Here is a 27,674-nt window from a genome sequence, read left to right as displayed (position 1 = left end):
CGAGGAAGTTGTACGTTTATAAGAATCCTTGGTCAGAATGTTTAAATATGTTCGAGATATCGAGAGAGTTTAGGAGAATTGGTGAGATTTGTTACACGTATTTTGATCTACTTGGTTATTGTGTTGTACTGAACATCAAGCAAACAAAATGCCAACGAAGAAGAAAAAGTATAACGCACGGTTTCCTGCGGTAAGCAGTAAACATGTTGATTGTTTACAAAACAAATCATTGATACTTGTTAATGAAAACTATTTAACTGTCCGCGTTTACCATGAGATCACAACTGTAACATACTTCCAAATTATTTATCAAGTTGCTTAACATAGATACCTATTCGAAAGATTTAAAATCTAATTGAGCTATGTTATGATTAATAATAGACATCTGTTTTAACAGAGCGTCAATCATGTAGTTAAAAAATAAATGTAAAAGCGTGCTCTTACTGTGTTGTAACCTCATTGTTTACCTTTCTCTTTAACAAAAGAAAAAGATGCAAATTCACTTTATGTTATAGGGTCGTATTAAGAAGATCATGCAGACAGATGAAGAAGTGGGAAAAGTGGCGCAAGCCGTACCTGTCATAATCTATATCCTTTGCATTGTTTATCCTTATTCGTTTATGGACAGCTGATATGTAATTCATTAAATTGAACAAATATTTTAATATTTCATGGTCGGTAGAATACTTTTTTATCCTTATGAACGAATTTTGTATCATACATTTACACGTTTTTACTACGAATGTTCGAACACAATCATAGTACATACATATCGAATTAGTCAGATAAGCGTGTTTAAAATGTGAGTTTTAGTAACTAAGACAATAATTCTTAATCGGTTTTTGACTTTTTGTCTGGCAAGAGTTATAGATCACTCCCTCATTAATTATTACTTGCGTCAGCAATTGCAAAGAAGTGCATATGATTTGAATTCACATAAAGCATTAACACATGATATTGCAGTACGACGACAGGAATTTTGCAAATGAACGTGATAGACTGACTATTGTCTGTGTAAGTCAAACAGGTTAAATCTACTGCTTATTTTTCACGATGATAATGTCTTGAATAATAATTTTTTGATAAACTAGAAATGAAATAAGTGTTTGGAAGCTTTACTGTTTTACAAAACTTCTTGACTGTTATTTTTGATTAGCCAAATTCCTATCTGCTTGCAGATGTTGAATGTATTTAAAAGAATAGGTTGAGGTCTTTGTGCTCTCTAAGGAAATATTGAAACAGATTATCTCACTGAGACAGTAATCAGTATATATAATGAATTAAGTAAGTTATAAAGAAAACTATAGTTACATCAAGTAAATTTTGAGCTTAGTCTTTTAAGTTTTTACAAGCAAATGGATTATTTAGGTCTGTTGAACACCTGATGTCTTTGCAATGGACTTACAACTTAGTAGTGTCTAATGAGGTATATTATCCATAATAAGATCTCTCTGACAGTGGTAGTGATCAGTTCCCAGATATTCCTCATCACTGGAATCATAGATAAACAGTTGATGCATGTGAAATATCAAACCATTTTTTGTTAGGATAAACCACAATTGGATTTGTCATTTTCTTTTGTACTAGTACTTCCTAGACACAGGATAACTTGGAACTTCACATCAGTTGCTGTGTTTACACAGATAATGAGAGAGCAGCAGACAGGCAATGTTTGTTGAAATAAGAGGTGAAGAAATATTGTCTCATTCTCCCGTCAGTATATAACAACCTCCAAAATCATAACACATTCTGAAGTAACAGACAGAAATTTTCACAGCCGAGATTATTAATCAAATTTAACCTGTGTTTTAGGTCCAAACCAAATCTCATAATCTGTGGTGTTTTTAGAAGAAACAGTGAAATATATGTCACAACAAAGATTGTTAATTTAATATTTCTAAGTGAAACTGTCAGTCCAATCTAATCACAATCTGATAATTTGTGTGTCACAATCAATATTATAAATTTAATTGATGCAGCAGTTTCAGCTGTGCTGTCAAACTCTAACCTCGTAATTTGTGACATATTTGTAACGTCAGCAAGAAAGAAAATGATTTCAGTTTCAACAAATTGCATTGCCTCATTTATTGTCATCCATTGCTTAGCTGAAAGTATCATGTAAAACGGACATGTTGCCAGACTATAAGGTAGCGAAACACTGCTGTGACTGCAGCTGGTCATGATGAAGACTGTGGTCCTGGCTCTGATATAGTCCAACTTGAAAGTGCAATACGAAACTCAGTCGAGGAAGAGGTTCTTAAATTGTCAGTTGTGAGTAGTGCAAGAAACCAAGGAGAACTAATGGCTGAAAAAAGAAATTATTAGTTTTTATTTATTTACCCACACAGTAGAGTAGAAGGTTGGTAAAAACATAACAACTGATAAAAAATTCAAATACTAATGTAATATTAGAATGGAAAATGCTAAAGTCATCATAGGTGATCCAATTTTCATATTCCTGTATTTCTTCCTGCATTGAATCTTCATATCTTCCTTTCATTTTTAATCATGAAGGTGCTTAACATAGAATATTTCCTAATTTTAAAATTACTTTGTCACCGATCTCCTAGTATCAACACTTATGTTTGTGTATTCCTTAAGACATTTGATTTAGAATTTTATTATTATTCAGGTCTGAAAATATATTAATGAAACACTTGCACAGTGCCACTCTATTTTAAAAGTAAATAACTACCAGAGTATACCAGAACTTCCATTCTCTGTTGTTGAAATTAATTAAAAATTGCCTCTTTTATTGCTCCCAACAGGACATTACCAAATTTGAATAAAAAGATTGCAGTCAGGCTCTAATCAGAAATATCAGTCACTCGGCAGTGCTGTATGCTGTTAATAATTGCGTGAACTACGTCAATCGATGACCCCCTTGTACCTGAAGAGTATTATGCAAATTGTGTAATGTTCAAGAACATAATGAGGTAGACAAAGGCAAGCGTAATTGATAGTGGGGCATTTTGCTAGGTCCTGCATTTCTTGCGTACTTTGGTTTTTTTAAGTTGGCTGGTTAATGTTCTCTTTATGAATAAATATTAAAGTACTGGAAAATAACTTCTCTTATTTTTGTGGTGGGAATGTTCAGCTGTAGTTTCCCTCTGTATCTCCTGCTCACGTAGTCAGTAGGGCATTAAACCCTAGTCTTCCTTCCATGCTTCCTTTGAGTATCCTATATGTGACCTTTGAATTCAACCATGGTTTCAGGTGAAACGTTTGTGTTCAATTGGGAAGCCACGCCCAGCAACAGCAACATCATGGTGCATCTGTGCCAATTTAGGTAAATGATTGCTTGTGGCCTTAATAAGTGGCTCACAGACTGCTGACCTTGCGTCACATTCCTCACCTTCATTAAGAGATCTTATGAATCCATGTCATGTATAAAATTCATGCAGTGGAAAAGCACACTGGCAGCTGACCTTGATTATGTTTGTGTTATACTTTTTTCAAATAGTAAGACAAGTGAATTGATAATAAATGACCAGTTCCACATTTGTGGACCATTAACTTTAACTCCGTCATACATTTGGTAGTAAATGGTCTGTAACACTCCCTTTGAACCGTTATCTGCCAGATAGTGGATTGTATTGTCATCATCATTGTTAATATGTCATTGCCTTCTTTGAATTGCAAGCAGTTCATCTCATGTCTCTGACGTAATATAACGTGAGAAATATTTTGATTGTTTTTATTCACTTTCGTGTTGTCAGTTTCAGCATACATAGACAAAAAAAAAGGGTTTTATTCCCTTCAGTTGTAGAAACCATATGTAGTTCATTATTTTGTAGTGATGTTGCATTACGTTGTGTTCAGACTTTTTTCAGCTCTGAAACATTTTCTGTTGCTTCGTTAATTCAAGCATATACACTAGTAGTAAATGATCATGATATATATTTTGCACATTGTTTCAATTAATTTAATGCTGGGCTTGAAAACTATACACAGTTTTGAACTTTTAAGGAGTTTTCTCCCAGTATTTGTCTAAAATATGACAATAAAGCACATAGAAAAGTCCGACTAATTCATGGGAATACAGAATGTGGGACAAGCACACCACAGTACAGTTAAAGCACTTAAACAAATATTTACTTCCAGTGTTGATTGTGACAGGCATAAGTGATATGTAAAAGTAGAAAAGCTACCAAACATTACATACTTTCATTCCAAGATGTCATAAAGGATCATTTATTTTTTTTTTTTGGTAATTAATTTAATCAAGATAAAGTTTTCCATGTCTCAAAGCAAAAAATATGAATTATTTATGGTGTGAACTTGAGAACACCCAATTAAGGTCAGTTCAAGCAACAAGGGACTATAACTACAACTTCGCAATGTATTATTTATTCTGCAGTGAAATTCATTATATATATATATATATATATATATATATATATATATATATATATATATATATATATTTCTCCTTTTTATTTACCTCAAACCTCAGTTCATGGAATAAGTACTAACACTAACAATAAACAAGAATAATCTTTCAACGAGATTTGAATTCACTTACTTTGCTCTAGAAATGTATCAATTTTTCAGGGACATGCACATTCAAGAACTTTTCAGCAACCATAGATGTTTAGCTACCAATAAAGTCAAATTAAGAGGAGCCTAAAGGAGTTATTGGTGGCTAACCCTTTGTACTCAGTTGATGAATTTCTTAATAGAAACAGTTGATGCATATGTTGTTAAGTATTATTTTTAATATCAGATAATGTGAGGATTATGTAAAATCTTACTTCTTCTCATCTTCAGTTAGTTAGTGAAGTAATCAGTGTAAATAAATTTTGTAAACTGCTTTCTGTACAATGATGTGTAGCTACAGCATACTAGGAATTATTATGTTTACCTTAGTGTATAAAAAATTTAAGAACCTTCAACATTGCAGCGCGTCAGCAATCGTTTGTTAATATATTAATGGACTGAGATCCGCCTCGATTGCGAAAATCGATTCGCAATTGAGGCGGATCTCAGTCCATTAATGTATAAAAAATTACATGTTTGTTTTGACTTTCAGTATTCTCTCAAAAATGAAAACATAAGATTCGCTTTACATTAGTGTAGAGCTTTTTTTGTACATTATATATTCTTGTATTTTGACACATTCAACTTTGTGAGGTTCTCTCACTATGGCTCTGTGGAGCAAAAGTATGTCTCAATTAATCTAACCCTATTCCACTCCTCCTCCCAATTGTGTACCCCCGTTACTTCCTACTCTAGTTTATTCTCAGTTTTTTCATCCAGTGAAGGTTAGGGCCACAGCTGAAAGCAGCCATGTCATGGACCAGCCGTTCTGCAATTATATTTTGATTGGAATAACAAAGTGACGTACAGGTAGTTGTTTACAGGACAGATACCATAGCAACAACCAATTAGAGCACTGGTTTGGTCATACCCTCTCTTCTGTGCTCAGTTAGCTAAGACTACTAGAATCCTGCTAAGTAAACTCAGTACTGCATGTGCATGTATGAATGTACTCGGTATAGAACTGAGTGGCTGCTACCACCAGGGCTGTATTGCATTAGTGCATAGTGATAAAACAATAAAATCTTCTGCCTCCTTCCCCACTCCTTTTCATCCTCAACTGTCTATCACTGTTAAGCATATCTTTGTACAAGTTGTAGCACTGTATGTGGTTGTGACAACTAACCAGCTATCTATGGCCAATACCTAGATGTAACATATGGCGAACTTCACTATCCAGTTTTCTTCAGCATGTTTTCTTAACTCTTGTACCCAGAACATTGGAGCTCTTTGTAGAATCTCTGCTCAAAAAGGCAATGGAAATTACGAGTGCTAAAAATGCAAAGACTTTGAGTCCATCTCACATGTAAGTATATTGTTCTCTTGTTGGTTCCTGATTGAATTAACTTTATGCAATACTTGCTATAATTATTTAAGTTAGTGTAATGATAAAGAATAGTGTTAGGTATTAGAAGAAACACATGTTGATCTGCACTTTGTCGAGTGTGACTGCAAACTTACTGCATTGAGAAATTGATTAGGAATGCTTATATTGTGTGCTGGCAACTGCTTGTTTCTGAACATAAAATTTTTCTGGTTTTTGCATTATTCTCAGGTAGCTTACAAGATAAATCACTTTCTTTACATTGTTCCTATCCCCTGTGTGTTTTTCCTATCGATTAGCTCCCTGAAATTCACAGGTCATGTTATTCTTGTTCAGCTAACATTGTTGGTTGTGTCAGGTTCTTCACTAGTGAGTGATGTATTGTATAATTATAGGTCTCATTTATGTGTGTTTTACTATTAGCCTAATTTTTTATTTTTAGCTTCTGAACTGAACTGTTACTTTGGTGGTTGAAAATGGCTATTGTGCATTAAAACTGTGTTCTTAAAGTGTGTAAGACATCATTATTCATGCTGATAGTAATTGGTATTATATGCACTATTATAAGAAATAGGGTTAGTTACATAGTGTCCCCAGCCTTAGTGTTAATATGTAAAACAAAAGACTCCATCTGGAATCTTTAATAGTCCTTTGATATTACGTTAAACACATCAGACTTCACTCCATTTTCATTCTTCCACAAGTGCGTCTATAAAACATAGATCTACTTATTGTAGGTGAATATGATGAGAATGGGTGTAATGACTGAAAAGAGTCACACTTGACATTGAAAGTATGGACATCAGTGGTGAAGGTCACGAGACCACAGGTGACTGTAGTGATGGCCTTAAATCCTCAGTGTATTCATTTTTTTATATACAAATTATATTCCAAAAATAGTTTTTTTTATTAATGAATGACATTATATATAGACATAGTTATAAATATAGCTGTTAAGCCCAGAATAATTAATTTTTTTTTTTTTGAAAATCACTGTTAATAAAATACCGAATATACTTGTGCACAGCTCTTTGCTTAAAATATCCTGAAACGTAACCATTTGTTAGCTTCTCTGTAGATATGAAGTCGAAACATGTATTTCACTATGGTTCCCTTTTACAGAAATTTTGATGGAACTGTTGGAGCACTGTAAACATAGTTATCTCATACCACTAGCAAACACTTGTCAATCATGTGACAACTGCCCTTATTTTCAGTCTCCAATAAAGTGACAGCACATTTTTCTCTTTCTGAGCCACAAAATTAGAACTCAATCTGAGGATTTCTTAATGATCCATTTTCTGTTGCACAGGTTAAACAATGGTACAAGGCAGAGGCAGAAAACACATGTTTTGTTATCGTGTATCCAAAGCTGTGCACAGTAAAGGCGATAACTAGTGGTAACCACTTCAACCAAAACATGACCACCAGCTGCAAATGTAGGAGTGGATGCTCTCTAGTGGCCAAATGCTTAACTATCAATGCTGAAACAGATATAAGTGAAGTTTCAGTTCTTCAAATTTTTGATCTTAAATTGCCCGCATATGTTCATGATTTCAAGTTCCTGTAAAAATGAGATGTTAATGAGATAAAAAGGTCCCAAGAGAAGAGAAATTTCGAGTCAGCTGACTGAGCTCATTTTGATAGTAATGATTTCATCCAACCTTTCATAGATATGAAGAATCTTTTGTAACCACAAGGAAGACCGTATTTTAATCACAAGAACAATCAAGTACAAAACCTATTCATTTTGATGTGGGAATTAAAATTGAGCTGTCAGTGTCTTCCAAAAGATCCTTATGACCATACCAAATACAATGTAATATATTACTCTAAATCAAACAGTAGAAATTGTGGGGTTGAATAACAACATTGAAATATGGTAGATTGCGGCTTACCACATAGAGCAGGCATTGAGCCACCGACAGGCACATTTAAAGTACATTTAATAGCATTTCAAAGGAGGCTAATCTATTGGAAAAATTAGGCTTAAACAACAAAGTAGAAAACTTTTGGCTTATGCAGTGAATAATGGTCTTGGGTGGGGTGGTTAATGGGTACACAGAAGCAGGTGAAGAGGGAGAGTGGTAGCAGGATGAAGGTGGAGTGAAGAGGTTGTAATGTTGCCTGTGGGAGTGTAGAGGGATATGGCAGGGACAGGATGAGGGTCTGTCAGGAGCAGCATCGGGAGACTGTGTGTGTGTGTGTGGGGGGGGGGGGGGGGGGGTGTTTGTCGCAAAGTTTCCTCCTCGGTTGTTGAATCAGAATCTGGTTTAATAAGCAATATCCTTCTACATGGAGGATATCAATTTCTTTATAAATTCTTTATAGCATTGCTGTGAGTAGATGAATTCTTCCGCTTTGTGTAGACTCTCAAATCACTGAAATTTTGTTTAAGTTCAAACAGTACAATTCTGCATTTGATAAATCACAGTAGTCTTTTGTGCATGGACATGCTCTTATTGGTGCATTTTCACTTTGAAAAACTGCTTATGGCTTCCTGAGGGTACTGTTTCACTTAATGGGCACTACAGGGAGCCACTATAGAAGGAAACATTATGAATCTTTGCTTACATGTTGCAGGGCATTGATGCTATGACCCAAGCTGTTCAGAAACAGTAATTTGACTTTTTAATTAAAATAAACTTTAATAGCAGTACTGGTGTCTCCTATGTGTACATGGAATTGGATTCAGAATAAAATTATTTTTGTACTTCTGATCTGCCTTACAGGAAACAGTGTATTCTGTCAGAAAGTCGTTTTGATTTTCTGAAAGATCTAGTAAAAAATTTACCTGATGTTGCCAGCTGTGATGGTGAAGAGGGAAATTCACCATTTCTTCCAAGCCCGCCCTGTGGAAACACTGCAGGTTACATCGATTTAAGGTATTACATTTATATACAGTTACAGAATTAAGCAGTCTCTTAAAGCTAGCTTTGTTTTTTCAAGTAATCAAAGTATCTATTTTTGCAACATTACTTAACAATAAATAACTTGGGTGTGGTGAAAAAATTAATTATTGTGATGAATGACTTCCTGGTGCCCTGGCTATTTGTTTGAACCGTGTTCTAGTTATGGCTTAGAGTTACATAGTTTTCAGTGGTCATCATATATCGTGCTTCCAAGTCTGTAACTGTTCTTTTCAACAGTTCTACCAAGTCCTTTGCTGTCTCTGACAGGAGTGCATTGTCCATGACAAACACCATAGTTTGTATTTCTTCTTCTTGAATTTTCATTTCTTATTCAAATTTTTCTTTCATTTCCCTTACTGTGTGTTCAGTGTACAAATTGAATAATGTCAAGGATAGACTGCAACCCTGTCTCACTCCCTCCTCAACTACTGCGCTCTTTCATGCCCTTTGACTCTTATAAACTGCTGTCTGGTATCTGTACAAGTTGTATATGCCCATTCACTTCCTGTAGTTTACTCCGGCTAGCTAGTGAATTTCAAAGAGTAAGTTCCATTCAACATTGTCAAAAGCTTTTTCTAAGTCTACAAATGCTATAAGCATTGGTTTGCCTTTCTTTAACTTATCTTCTATGGTAAGTTATAGGATCAGTATTGCCTCACATGTAACGTGTTCCTACATTTCTCTGGAACCCAAACTGATTTTTCCTAATGTTGGCTTCTGCCACTTTTTCCATTCATCTTTAAATAGGTTGTTTCAGTATTTTGTAACCATGAATGATTAAACTGATAGTTTGGTAATATTCACGCCTGTCAGCACCTACATTGTTTTGAATTGAAATTATTACTCCTCTCTAAATCAGAGGCTATTTTGCTCGTCTCGTGCATCTTGTACATGAGGTGGAATATTTTGTCATAGCTAGCTCTCGTGGTAGTTCTGAACGAATGTCTACTCTAGGGGCCTTCTTTATATTCGTTCAGTCTTGGAACTTCCCTTTCGTTGTTTAGTACTGGTTTTGTGTCTGAGCTCTTGATATTCACACAGCTGCTTCGCTCTTCTCCAAAGGCCTCTTTAATTTTTCTGTGGGTGGTATCTGTATTTCCCCTAGTTTTAGATGCATCTCTAGGTGTAACATTTGTCCACTAGCCATTCCTGCTTGGCCAGTTTGCACTTACTATCAATTCATTGTTTAGATGTTTGAATTCCCTTTTGTCTGATTCATTTACTACATTTTTATATTTTCTCCTTTCATTAAAAATATCTCTTGTGATATCACAGAATTTCTACTGCGCTTTTGTGTTTTTACCTGTGTGACCTTCTGCTGCCTTCACATTTCATTTCTCAGTGGTACCCATCTGTCTTGTACTGTATTTCTCTCTCCTGTTTCAGCCACTTGTTGTCTAATATCACCTTTGAAACTTTAGACAACCTCTGGTTTGTACAGCACATCTAGGTCCCATATCTTTAATTTCCTAGTCATTTTGTAGTTTCTTCTTTTTTAATCTTACAGTTAATAAATTATGGTCCAAGTCCACAACTGTCGCTGGAAATTTATTACAGTGTAAATATGGTTCTGAAATCAAATCTCTGTCATACCATTATATAATCAGTCTGAAACCTTCCAGCGTCCCCAAATCTCTTCCATGTCTACAACCTTCTTTCCTCTCTTAAACCAACTGTTGGTGTTGATTAAATTATGCTGCATGTGATATTCTACCAAGGGGTACCTTTTTCATTCATTCCCACCTATCCATATTCTCCTATCTTTTCTCATTTTCTCCTATTTTCTACCATCAAATTTCAGTTACCCATCACAGTTAAATTTTCCTCTTCTGTAGCTATACGAATATTTTTTTTTTTTTCTCTCACCATACCTTTTTTCAATCTCTTAACCGTCTTCGGAGTGAGTTGGCATATAAACTCATACTACTGTGGTGCTTGTTTAGCTTTAAGTTATTGGGTGTTTATAATTAACCTGAGGGTGTTCTGAGTGCTGCAGTGTGAGCTGTATACATCAGATTATGCTGAAAAGATGTAGGTATGTTCATTGATTGATGGACTCGGGGAATATGCTGAAAAAATACTACTTCCCCTTTCTGCCAACAGATGAAAATATGGTGCTGTAAGCAGTCAAAATGTGGGGAGGAACAATCACACACATAATTACAGTGGTCCTGGGACGTTTATTAGGATATGGCCACAAACTATAACTTATGTTCATTATGGTCTCCTCACTCTGTAATATACTGGATTTGTAACAGGTCCCTGCACATATCTAGTTTAATTAGTGACGTCATCATATGCTGTCCTGTCCAGGAAGAGTCCAGCTACACCCCTGATAGATACAGTCTTTCAGACATTCCCACAGTCAGAAATCACATAGATTTAGGTTGGGAGATGTGGAAAGCCATTTTGCACAAAAAATACTGGTATGGACACAGTTAGGTTCTTGCAAAGCTGGAATCGTGTTGGACAAGGAAGTCCTTATAATGTGCAGATGCCACTGTACACCTAACTGGCCCGCAAGGTGTCATCTTCTCAAAGAAAAACAGACCAAGAATGAAAGAGCTTCTAAAACAACCACACTACACAGCCACGTAAGCTGAACGAAGTGACTGTTTCTGCACAACATGTGATTGAGTAGCATCCCATATGCAACAGTTCTGTGCTTTCACGGACCGTGCTGATTGAAATGTGCCTTGTCCTTCTAAAGATGGCCTGTCATCCATTTCTATGTGTGGCAAAAGACAGAGGGCAAGATTACAGCAAATCTTGGGACTTCATGATGCACATTTTAAATCTTGCAGGAATACCAGAGTAAAATGTGCCACAAAATATTTGGAATTATTGACTAGGGAGACAGAATTCTCATCAGCTTGAGAACTGGCTGCAGAATTTGAAGCATGTGCTTCACAGCTAGCTATAGCTACAGCAACTTTATTTATCAACTATCATGAGAATTAGCTTCCTCCCTCCTCCTGCTACACCACCTAATTCACCTGGCTCTTCAAATATCTTGATCATATTCTGTAGTCCATTTACTGACCTTTGAAGCTGTTTCTGTTGGCGCATTTATGCAATGTGGTGCTGCTGCTGTTGCCGTTCTGATAAAAAAAAGCTTTTCCAACAGTGCATGACCTTTCTTCTTAACAGCCATTGCGTGTATCGCCAAGTGACAAACAGCATACTGACATCAAAACAGGAAACATTTCACTTTCTGACTGCTTACAGCACCCTATTTTCGCCTGGTGGCAGAAATTGGGAATATTTTTTCAGCATACTCTGCGAGTGCTGCAACTAATGAACATACCTACAATGTTCCAGTGTCCTGCAGTGTATGCAGGCTGCACTGCAGCACTTGCAACACCATTATTTAATTATAACAACCCAATTGGAAATTAAGAAGAGGAGATCTGTATAAACTGAAATAACAAGAAGTTGTTGAGAGCTTTAAAGTGAGCAGCACAGGGCAACAGTTAACTGAAATAAGGATAAGGAAGACAATAGAAGAAGAATGATGAGTGCTCTTGACAGATGAAATGGTGACTGTGGCCGATTATCGGATTGGAAGAGCGGCAAGGCCCAGTAAAAATCCTTGGATAATGCATGAGAGATTGAATGTTACTGATAAAAGGAGTAAATGTGAAAACACGTTTGAAGCTAGCAAAAAGGAATATAGACATCTAAGAAATAAGGATAATAGAAGTGCAATCTGGCAAAGCAGGAGTGACTAGATGTGAAATCCAAGGCTTTAGAATCATGCATCCAGGACCACAGTAAAATAGATTCAGTGGTAAGAAAATTAAGAGAAACCTAAGAACAAAGTGTATCAACTGTATAAATGGTATAAGCTCATGTGGAAAGCCAGTACTAAGCAAAGAAGGGAAGACTGAAAGGTGGAAGGAATACATAGAAGGAATAACTTTTGAAGATAATGTTATAGAAAGTGATGCAGATGAATGATATGATGCTACGAGAAAAATTTGACAGAGCTCTAAAAGAAATAGGTCAAAATAAATCCCCTGGAGGAGAGAATACTGTCTCAGAATTGCGCAAGTCCTTGGGAGATCCAGCCATGACAAAACTATCCCACCTTCTATGCAATATACACGAGGTGGCAAAATATCTTCAAATTTTAAGAAGGATTGCGTAATTATGTAAAAAATTTCTGGTGGGGTATAAATAATTTAAGAGTAAAGGCTGAACAAATAACAAAAATGTTGAGTCATTGACTGGTGCTCACACAAGAGAGAAAGATAACTTGCTAGCTTGTGGAATAAATCCTTTGTCAAGCTAGTTTTTGGCAGGTGGACTGGGTGATGCGTTGGTTTATTGAGTGGAGTAGATAGGGGGGGGGGGGGGGGGAAGAGATGCAGGAAGAAGGGCTGCAGGTGGATGGCTAGTGGCTGAGAGGATACAGCAGTATCTGCAGTGATGAGAACTACTTTGCCCAGTATTCTGAAGGTCTCATGAGGGCCTTCACAGACAGGCACTAGCCCCTAAGCCTTGTCTCCAAACAGGATTTCCATGCCATAACCTCACACACCCTTAATCCTCCCATTAACCCCAAGAACCAGCCACAAAGGAGCACCTCCTTTGTCAGCACACATCACCCTGTACTGCAACAACTGAACCATCTCCTTCATCAGGGTTTTGATTATCTTTCACCATGCCCAGAAATGAAGGACATCCTACTCAAGATCATTCCCACCCCTCCTAAAGTGGTACTCCTTTACCCAACTAACATGTATAACACCCTAGTCACCCCTATGCCACAGTGATCGTATCCTTGTGTAAGATTCTGGTGCAAGGATTGCCCAATCCATTCAGCTAGGATTTCCTACTCCAGTCCTCTCACAAGCTTATCTTACTCCATCAGATGCAAAGCAATCTTTGAAAGCAGCCATTTAATATACCACTTCTGCTGCAATCATTGCTCAGCTTTTTATGTCAATATGACAACCAGACTGCTGCCCATCAGAATTAATGGCCAAGAACAAAGTTGACCACCCAATGGCACAACATGTTCGATTTCAATCGTTGCTTTTCAACCTGGGCTATCTGGATTCTTCCCTCCACTGTCACTGTTTCTGAACCATGCAGATTGAACTATCCTTGTAATTCATCCTTTGCTCCTGTGGCCTACCCGGCCTCAATCTGTGTTGTCCCACTGTTCTCACACCTGCCACCCAACAGTTTCCTCTTCCTCTACCCTGTCATCCCCATCCAATATCCAATCTACATCTTGACATCACCTTCAACGTGCACTGTACCCCACTCTCTCTACTTCCCGTGCATTACCTGCCTCGTCCAAGCACCTGCCACACTCACTGCAAGCTGCTAACCACCCACACCCAACCGATCTTCCTGCCTCCCTAACCCACACTACTCAACACAATCTCCGTCCCGCTGTAGCCCCACTGCTGAAGTAAATCCTGGCATTGTGTGTCCAGTGGGTACAATGTTGGACATAGGCAGGAGTGTGTGCGTGTGTGGTGGAGGAGGAGGGGGGCTCCAATTTGAAAAAGAATTTATCTCGAAAGCTTGTGTGTTTTACATCTCTTTTCTGTGTGCCTGTCAGCAACTCTATGCTTCTGCTATTCAGTGAGTGGTCTGCTTTATTCCCAAATAATTTACATTCCACCAGAACCGTCTTACATGGGAGAAGATGCACATGGACAAAACAGGAGCCACCAGTTTGTGTGTGTGTGTGTATATATATGGATACTTCCCACCAACACCAACCTATCCGAACTCCGGAGATGGGAACTCGCCCTTCAGTATATCCTCTCTTCTCGATATCCGCCAGGCCTCAACCTCCGCTAATTTCAAGTTGCCGCCGCTCATACCTCACCTGTCTTTCAACAACTTCTTTGCCTCTGTACTTCCGCCTCGACTGACATCTCTGCCCTTAACTCTTTGCCTTTAAATATGTCTGCTTGTGTCTGTGTATGTGCGGATGGATATGTGTGTGTGTGTGCGAGTGTACACCTGTCCTTTTTTTCCCCTAAGGGAAGTCTTTCCGCTCCCGGGATTGGACTCCCTTAAAACCCACATCCTTTCATTTTTCCCTCTCCTTCCCTCTTTCCTGACGAAGCAACTGCCAGTTGCGAAAGCTCGTAATTCTGTGTGTGTGTTTGTGTGTTTTGTTCATGTGCCTGTCTGCCGGCGCTTTCCCGCTTGGTAAGTCTTGGAATCTTTGTTTTTAATATATTTTCCCATGTGGAAGTTTCTTTCTGTTTTATTTACATCGTCATTAATTTGAACCCAACAATTACGTTTGTTATTGTCTCTGTTGCATTTCGAAATCTTCTCTATCGTCTTACTTTCTCTTTTCGTTTGTACAAGAAGTTTCACTTTGTATTCATCTTCCATTTTTCCGTAATCTACCATACATTTTATCCTGCCTAATTATACTCAATAATACGTAATTTACTTCCAAACCATAACCTAAAATTTTCAACGCTTTCAACATAACCACTGCTATAAAATCCATTGTTCCAAGTTTACAAACATTTCGTGTAAACTCGTGAATACTATTTCACAGCTTCAGTTCCTTTCACCCATTACACAACCATCTCAGTTTTTTTTTTTTTTTTCCAACAACTTTCGTTTTATTTCCATTCCCGTTTTTCCCACAAAACCGATCATTTTTTAGCAGCTTCCCACAGGTTTACACGTTATTATTTCTTCATCAAACAATTGTTAGCCTCATTATCATAACCTGCCAACACATAACCAGTCCTTTGAATACATTTACACACATATTCTTCGGGATTTTATTCGATAAATTTTTTCGCAAATTATTTTTTCGAAACTTTTTTCGAAAAAATTTTTTTGTCGAAATTTTCTTGAATTTCTCGAAATTTTCTTGAATTTCCCCACCCTTTAACGTGATCTGGAGACAACATAACTACCCAACCTTTGCACCCATTGTTGTTCACCAACCTAAGTTCAGCACATGATCAACATAGCTCATCTCAACCAACACTTTTTCGACTTTTTTCACACCTTTATCTCTCCCTATATAAATCTCTCTTTACTTTCACTTTAACCTCATATTACCCTTTCCACCTACCAATACCATGTCAACCTCACAACATCCCTACAACGACCCCATCAAATTTTATTTACATTCCCTCCGCAAACATGCCTTCACCCTAGCCAGATTACGCTCCCATATTTTATTTACTCAGGCTTGTCTGACATTTGGCATTACTCCCAAAGGCCTCACACTTAAAGTTCCCATCTCTGGCTGCAATCCTTCTTTCCATCAGTCCTTATACCAGTTCCAAACAGCACAATCCATAGCCCTCACCCGCCTAATCCTTCACCTATACATCGACTCGGCCAATGAACACACCCGTCAACTCCTATCCCAAATCAAAGTCCTCAATCTTTCCTCTCCCACATCCACACCGGCTGTACATAGCATCCTCCTACAGGCCAACCGCAAATTAGAACAACATGCCACCCTCCACCTCAAAAAACTATCCAATCTCCTGGTTTCCCACCTCCGGAAAGGCAACTCACTCACCCTCCACAACCTTTCCAACAAACCTCAACCTCCTCTCATTGCACACAGACCCAGTCTCTCCCATCTACTCAATCTCCCACTTCCAGCTCCACTCCCCCCAACACCTCAAAATTCTAGTCAACACAATCTGGAACCACAACACCCCAATTCAGTAGTTAACCTTTCCTCCAAACCCCTCTCCCAATCCGAAACCTCTGTCCTATCCAAAGGCCTCACCTTCAGCCCCACTCCCAGGTTCAACCAAACTGCCCTTGTCAAGGATTTACTGTCCTACACTCGTAGTCTCTGCTGGAAATATCACTTTGCCACGAAGAAAAACAATCCTGATCCCACTCCTAATGATCCAACTCCCCAAGACACTATCCAAATTGAACCCTGCCTGCAACAGTTCCGTCCTCCATCACAGCGGGACCCACCTCCTCTTCCTCAAAATCACCCTCTCCAAACCTTCCAGGAATTTCTCACTTCCAGCCTTGCCTCTCAATCCTTCTTGAAAAACCTTAATCCTACTCCCAACATCACCACAGCCGAATCCCAGGCTATCCGTGATCTGAAAGCTGACCGATCCATCATCATTCTTCCGGCTGACAAGGGTTCCACGACTGTGGTACTTGATCGTCGGGAGTATGTGGCTGAGGGACTGCGTCAGCTTTCAGACAACTCTACATACAAAGTTTGCCGAAGTAATCCCATTCCTGATGTCCAGGCGGAGCTTCAAGGAATCCTCAGAACCTTAGGCCCCCTACAAAACCTTTCACCTGACTCCATCAAACTCCTCACCCCACCGTCACCTCGCACTCCTACCTTCTACCTACTTCCTAAAATTCACAAACCCAAACATCCTGGCCGCCCCATTGTAGCTGGTTACCAAGCCCCCACAGAACGTATCTCTGCCTACGTAGATCAACACCTTCAACCCATTACATGCAGTCTCCCATCCTTCATCAAAGACACCAACCACTTTCTCGAACGCCTGGAATCCGTACCCAGTCTGTTACCCCCAGAAACCATCCTGGTAACCATTGATGCCACTTCCCTATACACAAATATCCCGCACGTCCAGGGCCTCGCTGCAATGGAGCACTTCCTTTCACGCCGATCACCTGCCACCCTACCTAAAACCTCTTTCCTCGTCACCTTAGCCAGCTTCATCCTGACCCACAACTTCTTCACTTTTGAAGGCCAGACATACCAACAATTAAAGGGAACAGCCATGGGTACCAGGATGGCCCCCTCGTATGCCAACCTATTTATGGGTCGCTTAGAGGAAGCCTTTTTGGTTACCCAAGCCTGCCAACCCAAAGTTTGGTACAGATTTATTGATGACATCTTCATGATCTGGACTCACAGTGAAGAACAACTCCAGAATTTCCTCTCCAACCTCAACTCCTTTGGTTCCATCAGATTCACCTGGTCCTACTCCAAATCCCATGCCACTTTCCTAGATGTTGACCTCCATCTGTCCAATGGCCAGCTGCACACATCCGTCCACATCAAACCCACCAACAAGCAACAGTACCTCCATTATGACAGCTGCCACCCATTCCATATCAAACGGTCCCTTCCCTACAGCCTAGGCCTTCGTGGCAAACGAATCTGCTCCAGTCCTGAATCCCTCAACCATTACACCAACAACCTGAAAACAGCTTTCGCATCCCGCAACTACCCTCCCAACCTGGTACAGAAGCAGATAACCAGAGCCACTTCCTCATCCCCTCAAACCCAGAACCTCTCACAGAAGAACCCCAAAAGTGCCCCACTTGTAACAGAATACTTCCCGGGACTGGATCAGACCTTGAATGTGGCTCTCCAGCAGGGATACGACTTCCTAAAATCCTGCCCCGAAATGAGATCCATCCTTCATGAAATCCTCCCCACTCCACCAAGAGTGTCTTTCCGCCGTCCACCTAACCTTCGTAACCTCTTGGTTCATCCCTATGAAATCCCCAAACCACCTCCCCTACCCTCTGGCTCCCACCCTTGCAACCGCCCCCGGTGTAAAACCTGTCCTATGCACCCTCCCACCACCACCTACTCCAGTCCTGTAACCCGGAAGGTGTACACGATCAAAGGGAGAGCCACATGTGAAAGCACCCACGTGATTTACCAACTGACCTGCCTGCACTGTGATGCTTTCTATGTGGGAATGACCAGCAACAAACTGTCCATTCGCATGAATGGACACAGGCAGACAGTGTTTGTTGGTAATGAGGATCACCCTGTGGCTAAACATGCCTTGATGCATGGCCAGCACATCTTGGCACAGTGTTACACCGTCCGAGTTATCTGGATACTTCCCACCAACACCAACCTATCCGAACTCCGGAGATGGGAACTCGCCCTTCAGTATATCCTCTCTTCTCGATATCCGCCAGGCCTCAACCTCCGCTAATTTCAAGTTGCCGCCGCTCATACCTCACCTGTCTTTCAACAACTTCTTTGCCTCTGTACTTCCGCCTCGACTGACATCTCTGCCCTTAACTCTTTGCCTTTAAATATGTCTGCTTGTGTCTGTGTATGTGCGGATGGATATGTATGTGTGTGTGTGCGAGTGTACACCTGTCCTTTTTTTCCCCTAAGGGAAGTCTTTCCGCTCCCGGGATTGGAATGACTCCTTACCCTCTCCCTTAAAACCCACATCCTTTCATTTTTCCCTCTCCTTCCCTCTTTCCTGACGAAGCAACTGCCAGTTGCGAAAGCTCGTAATTCTGTGTGTGTGTTTGTGTGTTTTGTTCATGTGCCTGTCTGCTGGCACTTTCCCGCTTGGTAAGTCTTGGAATCTTTGTTTTTAATATATTTTCCCATGTGGAAGTTTCTTTCTGTTTTATATATATATATATATATATATATATATATATATATATATATATATATTAAAAACAAAGATTCCAAGACTTACCAAGCGGGAAAGCGCCGGCAGACAGGCACATGAACAAAACACACAAACACACACACAGAATTACTAGCTTTCGCAACCGATGGTTGCTTCTTCAGGAAGGAGAGGGAAAGACGAAAGGATGTGGGTTTTAAGGGAGAGGGTAAGGAGTCATTCCAATCCCGGGAGCGGAAAGACTTCCCTTAGGGGAAAAAAAGGACAGGTGTACACTCGCGCACGCACACACACACACACACACACACACACACACACACACACACACACACACACATATCCATCCGCACATACACAGACACAAGCAGATGTGTCTGCTTGTGTCTGTGTATGTGTGTGTGTGTGTGCGTGTGTGTGCGAGTGTACACCTGTCCTTTTTTTCCCCTAAGGGAAGTCTTTCCGCTCCCGGGATTGGAATGACTCCTTACCCTCTCCCTTAAAACCCACATCCTTTCGTCTTTCCCTCTCCTTCCTGAAGAAGCAACCATCGGTTGCAAAAGCTAGTAATTCTGTGTGTGTGTTTGTGTGTTTTGTTCATGTGCCTGTCTGCCGGCGCTTTCCCGCTTGGTAAGTCTTGGAATCTTTGTTTTTAATATATTTTTCCCATGTGGAAGTTTCTTTCTATTTTATTTATATATATAACAAAAAAATTATTTTTTTTTCCGCTTTCAAAACTACCGCTGCTATAAAATCCCCCGTTTCCAGTTCACAAACAGTTCATTTCACCTATTAAACAACCATTTCTGCTAGTTCTAATAACTTTCGCTTTATTTCCATTTCCGTTTTTCCCACATCACTGATCATTTTTAGCCGCTTCCCACAGGTTTTAACGTCATTATTTCTTCGGCAGACAAGTGTTAGCCTCATTTTCATAATCTGCCACCACAAAACCACTCCTTTAATACATTTACATGCAGTTTTTTTTTCGAAATTTTCCCAAATTTCTCCACCCTTTAATGTGTTTAGGCGGCAACACTACCACCTAACCTTTGTGCACATCGTTGTTTACCAACCCAAGTTCACCACAGGATCAACATAGCTCATCTTTAACCAACACTTTTTTGACTTTTTTCACACCTGATCTCCAGTTGCTTTCTAATTCACCTTTATCTCTCCCCATATATTTTCATTTTCAGTTCAGCCTCATGTTACAATTTCCACTTTCTGATACCATGTCACCCTCACAACATCCCCACAACGATCCCATTAAGTTTTATTTACATTCCCTCCGCAAAAATGTCTTCGCCCTAGCCAGATTACACTCCCCTATTTTATTCACTCAGGCTTGTCTGGAATTTGACATTACCCCCAAAGGCCTCACACTTAAAGTTCCCATCTCTGGCTGTAACCCTTCTTTCCATCAGTCCCTACACCAGTTCCAAACTGAACAATCCATTGCCCTCACTCACCTAATCCTTCGCCTACACATCAACTCAGCCAATGAGAACACCCGTCAACTACTTCCTTAATAAAAGTCCTCAATCTTTCCTCTCCCACATCCACACTGCCTGTTCAGAGCATCCTCCTACAGGCCAACCGCAAATTAGAACAGCATGCCACCCTCCACCTCAAAAAACTATCCAATCTCCTGTTTTCCCACCTCTGAAAAGGCAACTCGCTCACCCTTCAAATCCTTTCCAGCAAACCTCAACCTCTACTCATTGCACACAAACCCAGTCTCCCATCTACTCAATCTCCCACTTCCAGCTCCATACCCCCCAAAACCTCCAAATTCTAGTCAGTACAATCTGGAACCACAACACCCTAATTCAGTAGTTAACCTTTCCTCCAAACGTCTCTCCCAATCCGAAACCTCTGTCCTATCCAAAGGCCTCACCTTCAGCCCTACTCCCAGATTCAATCCACCTCCTCTTCCTCAAAATCACCCTCTCCAAACCTTCTAGGAATTTCTCACTTCCAGCCTTGCCTCTCAATCCTTCTTAAAAAACCTTAATCCTACTCCCAACATCACCACTGCTGAAGCCGAGGCTATCCGTGATCTGAAGGCTGACCGATCCATCGTCATTCTTCCGGCAGACAAGGGTTCCACGACCGTCGTACTTGATCGTCGGGAGTTTGTGGCTGAGGGACTGCGTCAGCTTTCAGACAACACTACATACAAAGTTTGCCAAGGTAATCCCATTCCTGATGTCCAGGCGGAGCTTCAAGGAATCCTCAGAACCTTAGGCCCACTACAAAACCTTTCACCTGACTCCATCAACCTCCTGACCCCACCGACACCCCGCACCCCTGCCTTCTACCTTCTTCCTAAAATTCACAAACCCAATCATCCCGGCTGCCCCATTGTAGCTGGTTACCAAGCCCCCCACAGAACGTATCTCTGCCTACATAGATCAACACCTTCAACCCATTACATGCAGTCTCCCAACCTTCATCAAAGACACCAACCACTTTCTCGAACGCCTGGAATCCTTGCCCAGTCTGTTACCCCTGGAAACCAACCTTGTAACCATTGATGCCACTTCCTTATACACAAATATTCCACACGTCCATGGCCTCACTGCAGTGGAGCACTTCCTTCCACGCCGATCACCTGCCACCCTACCTAAAACCTCTTTCCTCATTACCTTAGCCAGCTTCATCCTGACTCACAACTTCTTCACTTTTGAAGGCCAGACATACCAACAATTAAAGGGAACAGCCATGGGTACCAGGATGGCCCCCTCGTACGCCAACCTATTTATGGGTCGCTTAGAGGAAGCCTTATTGGTTGCCCAGGCCTGCCAATCCAAAGTTTGGTACAGATTTATTGATGACATCTTTATGATGTGGACTCACAGTGAAGAACAACTCCAGAATTTTCTCTCCAACCTCAACTTCTTTGGTTCCATCAGATTCACCTGGTCCTACTCCAAATCCCTTGCCACTTTCCTTGACGTTGACCTCCATCTGTCCAATGGCCAGCTTCACACGTCCGTCCACATCAAACCCACCAAGCAACAGTACCTCCATTATGACAGCTGCCACCCATTCCATATCAAACAGTCCCTTCCCTACAGCCTAGGCCTTCGTGGCAAACGAATCTGCTCCAGTCCTGAATCCCTCGACCATTACACCAACAACCTGAAAACAGCTTTCGAATCCCGCAACTACCCTCCCGACCTGGTACAGAAGCAAATTACCAGAGCCACTTCCTCATCCCCTCAAACCCAGATCCTCCCACAGAAGAACCCTAAAAGTGTCCCACTTGTGACAGGATACTTTCTGGGACTGGTTCAGACTCTGAATGTGGCTCTCCAGCAGAGATACAACTTCCTAAAATCCTGCCCCGAAATGAGATCCATCCTTCATGAAATCCTCCCCACTCCACCAAGAGTGTCTTTCCGCCGTCCACCTAACCTTCGTAACCTCTTGGTTCATCCCTATGAAATCCCCAAACACCTTCCCTACTCTCTGGGTCCTACCCTTGCAACCACCCCCGGTGTAAAACCTGTCCTTTGCACCCTCCCACTACCACCTACTCCAGTCCTGTAACCCAGAAGGTGTGCACGATCAAAGGGAGAGCCACATGTGAAAGCACCCACGTGATTTACCAACTGACCTGCCTACACTGTGACGCTTTCTATGTGGTAATGACCAGCAACAAACTGTCCATTCGCATGAATGGACACAGGCAGACAGTGTTTGTTGGTAATGAGGATCACCCTGCGGCTAAACATGCCTTGGTGCACGGTCAGCACATCTTGGCACAGTGTTACACCGTCCGGATTATCTGGATACTTCCCACTAACACCAACCTGTCAGAACTCCAAAGATGGGTACTTGCCCTTCAGTATATCCTCTCTTTCTCGTTACCCACGAGGCCTCAACTTCCGATAATTTCAAGTTGCCCCCGCTCATACCTCACCTGTCATTCAACAACATCTTCGCCTCTGTACTTCCGCCTCGACTGACATCTCTGCCCAAATTCTTTTCCTTTACATATGTCTGCTTGTATCTGTATATGTGTGGATGGATATATGTGTGTGCGCGTGCGCGCGAATGTGTACCTATCCTTTTTTTCCCCCTGTCTCTATCAACATAACAACACTTTCGTTTGGTAAGTTACATCGCCTTTGTTTTTAGATATATATCCCATCCTCCTAAACTTTGTGTTCTGCGTTCCTTTGTTACTGTCTTGAACTTACGTGTGCATTGTCTCTCCTGTTTTGTCCCTTCTCCCACATTCTCCCTATTGCCTTTGTTGTGTGCAGGCTTCACCAGCCCTGACAGTGTTGTTGTGCATACTTTTGTGACATCCTGTTACAGTGGTCATAGCTGTTTAAGACTGCACTACATGCTGTTTCATGATGAATCGCAGGGACTACCTGATAGAAGGCTTCACCCAACTGTCTGACTCTTCCATTTACAAACTCTGCCATAGTGATCCCATCTCAGAACCCCACTGAAATCCTTAGGCTCGTCCCAGAACCTGCCCCCTTGATACCATCTCCCTCTCCACCCCATTAACACCCTGCATACCCGTCTTTCATGCTCACCAAAATCCACAAATCCAACAATCTTGGGTGCCCCATTGCAACTGATTATGGTGCTGCTACTGAAAAATTTTTCACTCTTGTTGACCAACTCTTCTTACCAATTGCCCAAAACCTTCACTGTCTCTCCATTATCTATCAGTTTTGATAAATTGTGGGTACGAAATACTGACACAGATTATTTATAAAAGAATGGGAAAGTTGATGAAAGCTGTCCCAAGTGGAGATCAGTTTGGGTCCCAGAGAAATGTAATAATACACAAGACAGTACTGTACCTATAATTTATCTTAGAAGGCGGGCTGAAGAAAAGCAAACATGTTACAAAACCTGTATAGCATTTGTAAACTTAGAGAAAGGTTTTGACTATCTTGTCTAGAATACACTTTTTGAAAGTAGTGGGGATAAAATACAGGTAGCAAAAAGTTATTTACAACTTTTACAAAAACCAGACTGCATTTATAAGAGTGGAAGAACGTGAGAGGGAAGTAGTATTTGAGAAGTGAGGGAGAATAAGGGCACCAAGGAGAAATTTGGAAAGAGAATTGAAGTTCAAGGAGAAGAAATACAACTTTGTGGTCTGTCGATGACATTATAATTCTGTCAGAGCTGGGAAAGGACTGGGAAGAGCAGTTGAAGGGAATGAACACTATCTTGAAAAGAGGTTATAAGGTGAATACCAACAACAGCAAAAAAAAGGGTAGCGGAATGTAGTTGATTTAGATCAGCCAATGTGAGAGAATAGGAAATGAGACCATAAAAGAATGTTATTTGAACAGCTAACTGATGATGGCTGAAGTAAATAGTATATCAAATACAGGTTGCCAATAGCCAAAAAAAGTTTCTGGAAAAAGGAACTCAGTTAACATAGAATATAAAGTTAAGTGTTAGGAAGTCTTTCATGAAGGTATTTGTGTGGAGTGTACCTTGGTATGGGTGTAAAATTAGAGCAGTCAGCAGTTCAGACAAGGTGAGAATAGAAGTTCTGGTAATGTGATGGTACAGAAGAATGAAGATTTGAAGGTGCAAAATCAAATTGAAGAAAAAGAAATTTGTGGCACAACTTGGCTAAAGGAAGATACTGGTTGATAAAACACTCCATGCATCAGGGATCCTCAATTTTATAATGAAATGAGGGGAAAGGGGTAAAAATTGTAGACAGTGATGAAAGCTTGGATGTATTAAGTGGGTTCAAAAGAATGTGGGTTGCGGTAGTTCACAGAAATGAAGAGAGTTGCACAGGATAGACTAGTATGGAGACCTTCACCAAACCAATCTTAAAGTGTAAGACACAACAACACACAATTTACCTGGGAGTGTCTATTGTGTGTCAACTTTTTTTTTCCCCTCCTCCAAATGGACAGATTTGTCCAGTATTCAAAGAAAAATGTGACTACCAACAAAATTGTGTTGTTTCTTAGTTTATCAATTTTTCTTCATGTACCTGCATTCTTTCTGAATATACTGTACTTAAATGTATTAGTCATTATAATCCAAGAACAGTGTGTTAATGATGTTTATTTTTATATAGTTTCTTGTCATATTAGTAGCATATTGGATGAATGTCGCTGTGTTTTTATACTTGGAACATGCTGCTGAAATTACAAATGAAGTGCACCCTTGGTTGCTAAAGCTCTGGTTAAAAAGGAAATGTCACAACCATAAGTTGATCAGTTTTTCCCCATCCTACTTTTTTTGATTGATGGAAGTATAGGGCATGTATAGAGATTTGTAAGTTTGGAGTTGTATGATAATATGACAGAGGTTTGCATATGCTGCTGTATGTCATTGTTACTTTTCTTTTTTTAAAAAAAAAATTGTGTGTGAGTACCAAAAGTTTTGAATTTGTTTCTAAAATTAATATTTATATTTTGTTGTTATACAGTGTGGGCACCCGAAGACTACCTGAAACAGATGTAAAGAAAGAGACGGGACAGGAGTCTGTAACACCAACACCAATTATGTCTCATCCATTGCCTGTTCAGACTGTCCCAGCTGTTGTAACGAATCAGCTGCATGCTAATTTCTACAAAGAAACTGATGACTCTAGTCCAAGTTATGGTCAGGTTCCAGTCACATCTGAAGGTACAATTGGAAGGGGTTCTATCTTCCATGTTACGCCAGCTGACTCACCTCAACCAGCTGCTGTTGTCATGCCAGCAGTAGAAGCAATCAAGCCTGAAAGAGTTGAATCAAACTTGCTGTGTAGCACTGCAACAGGTATCACTTCTGTGATTGATACTGTCAGCAGTAGTGAGACTGCTATTGGTGCTTTCAATGCCCAGACACCTCTTGTTATACCACAGTATGTTAAAACTGAGGTCAGCATTGCATTAGATGATGACTGTGATACAACTTAATAGTTATGGTGGTGAGTTAAGCTAACAAATTACTGGAGAGACCCACTTCTAATTTTGCAGTATATATGTTCTTTGACAAATGTGGTTTTAAACCATAAATTGCTACATTACAGTAGGAATACAATCAGGCACTTTGTGTATGTGGAACGTCATTGAAAGTGTACACACTATTGTTGAAGGTACTGATCAGTGTAGGAAGAACAGTGTTCGGTATTTGCATAGGTCGCCTGTACAAAAAGGGTGATCAGTAGATTCTTCTTTCGGATGGTGTGTTGTGGGAACAGTGCATAATGACAGTGAAACATTTACTTTTATGTTCTTTGTATGTAGTTACTTGCAGCTTTTTGAAGTTTTCAAAAAAAAAAAAAACTTGTAATAAAAAGGCAAAAGTTTCAGCTCTAGTACTGAAATCTTTGGCACTGCTCATTTAATTTTAATTGTGTGTGTTTGATAATTTTGTTGTTAATATTTGTCTTAAAAAATTTTCTGCCTTTTGTATGGCTTTATTTGTAATATTTTTATGTATGTGCTCCTCGTGAAAAATGTGGAATAAACTTAAAACATGTTCTGTTCGTATTTCTGTTTTGTAAAGTTCACCAGAATGGCTTTTCGTATTGTTTCTTATATTGCATAGTATTTGTTTCTAGTACATTTCAAATTACCAAAAAAATACATGGAAATATTGCAAACGCGTATTTCACATGTGTGTTTCATTTAGGCTTCATCTGTAAGGATTTACATATGAATATGTATGTAGAGCAGTCTTTGCACATTACTACAATGCGATATTCTGTAAGCTGCATAAACTATTAAAATTTATACTGTCTTTTGTATTCATATTTGAATTTGCTTTGACATTATCTGCCATTAATGGCAGTGATGGTCCTTTTTAATATAAGGCTGCTGTTAATGAAATATTGAGAAAGTCCCATGATTGTGTTTCTTTTAGCTAGTATTGAAGACAAATAAGCAACAAATGTTGTGCCTTCTGCACTACCATTTTGCTTTATAAGAGTGTGCCCATTTCAGTTCAGAACTGAAATAGGTCAAACTAAGTAATTATCTGTAACTTGCAGAGACTGTAGAAAGCAGAACGTGTTGAAATAGCGCATTGCAGAATACTCATGTAGACTTGTAATGTTTTGAATATCCTTTGTGTCAAATACTTTCAGTCGTAAACATTAACAGTACACAAAAATACTTTGGCTGTGTTTATCATCTTTGTTGTATAATTTGGAACTGTACAGTCCTTAATGTCTTTTCACATTTTAGTAAAACAATTGAGAAAATTCTAGTGTATAATGATTAGAAATTTTTATTTATTTTTAAAATATAAGAATAAAAAAAAAACGCCATTAAAATTTGTATTACTGAATGAGCACTCATTTAAAAGAAATTAGTAGTAGTAGTTGATATCTACGTGTCACAATGCATCACCATATCAAAGTTAAATGTGCATAGTATGTAGTAACAATATGTGCATGAGTATTTTTGTTATGGACAGTATCTGTTCATGTTCTCCAGTCTTATCTTAAGTGAGAATTTTCAAGCTCTGTAATTTACTGAGTGTACTCTCATTTTGGGAAAAAATCAATAAAACTTGTCAATTTTTACCCAGAAA

At 39.6% G+C, this 27,674-nt stretch overlaps 1 protein-coding gene across 1 annotated transcript; it reads left to right on the top strand.

The window, feature by feature from the left end:
* The first annotated feature begins 48 nt into the window (after positions 1–48).
* On the top strand, positions 49–27,674 carry LOC126365902 (dr1-associated corepressor-like). The gene is made up of 5 exons (XM_050008622.1): positions 49–190; positions 516–588; positions 5,752–5,845; positions 8,596–8,748; positions 25,579–27,674. The coding sequence occupies exons 1-5, from the start codon at positions 149–151 to the stop codon at positions 26,051–26,053; spliced, it is 837 nt and encodes a 278-aa protein (XP_049864579.1). The 5' UTR covers positions 49–148; the 3' UTR covers positions 26,054–27,674.

Source organism: Schistocerca gregaria, chromosome 4, assembly GCF_023897955.1.
Source record: "Schistocerca gregaria isolate iqSchGreg1 chromosome 4, iqSchGreg1.2, whole genome shotgun sequence".
Taxonomy (NCBI): Eukaryota; Metazoa; Arthropoda; class Insecta; order Orthoptera; family Acrididae; genus Schistocerca; species Schistocerca gregaria.
This window is presented reverse-complemented; position numbering and strand designations above follow the sequence as displayed.

Excerpts from the sequence above, each read along its gene's own strand:
- LOC126365902 (XM_050008622.1), top strand. The coding sequence starts at position 149 with ATGCCAACGAAGAAGAAAAAGTATAACGCACGGTTTCCTGCG. Across the intron at positions 589-5,751 it reads AGCCGTACCTGTCATAATCT|CCAGAACATTGGAGCTCTTT; the intron begins ATATCCTTTGCA and ends TAACTCTTGTAC. Across the intron at positions 5,846-8,595 it reads ACTTTGAGTCCATCTCACAT|GAAACAGTGTATTCTGTCAG; the intron begins GTAAGTATATTG and ends TCTGCCTTACAG.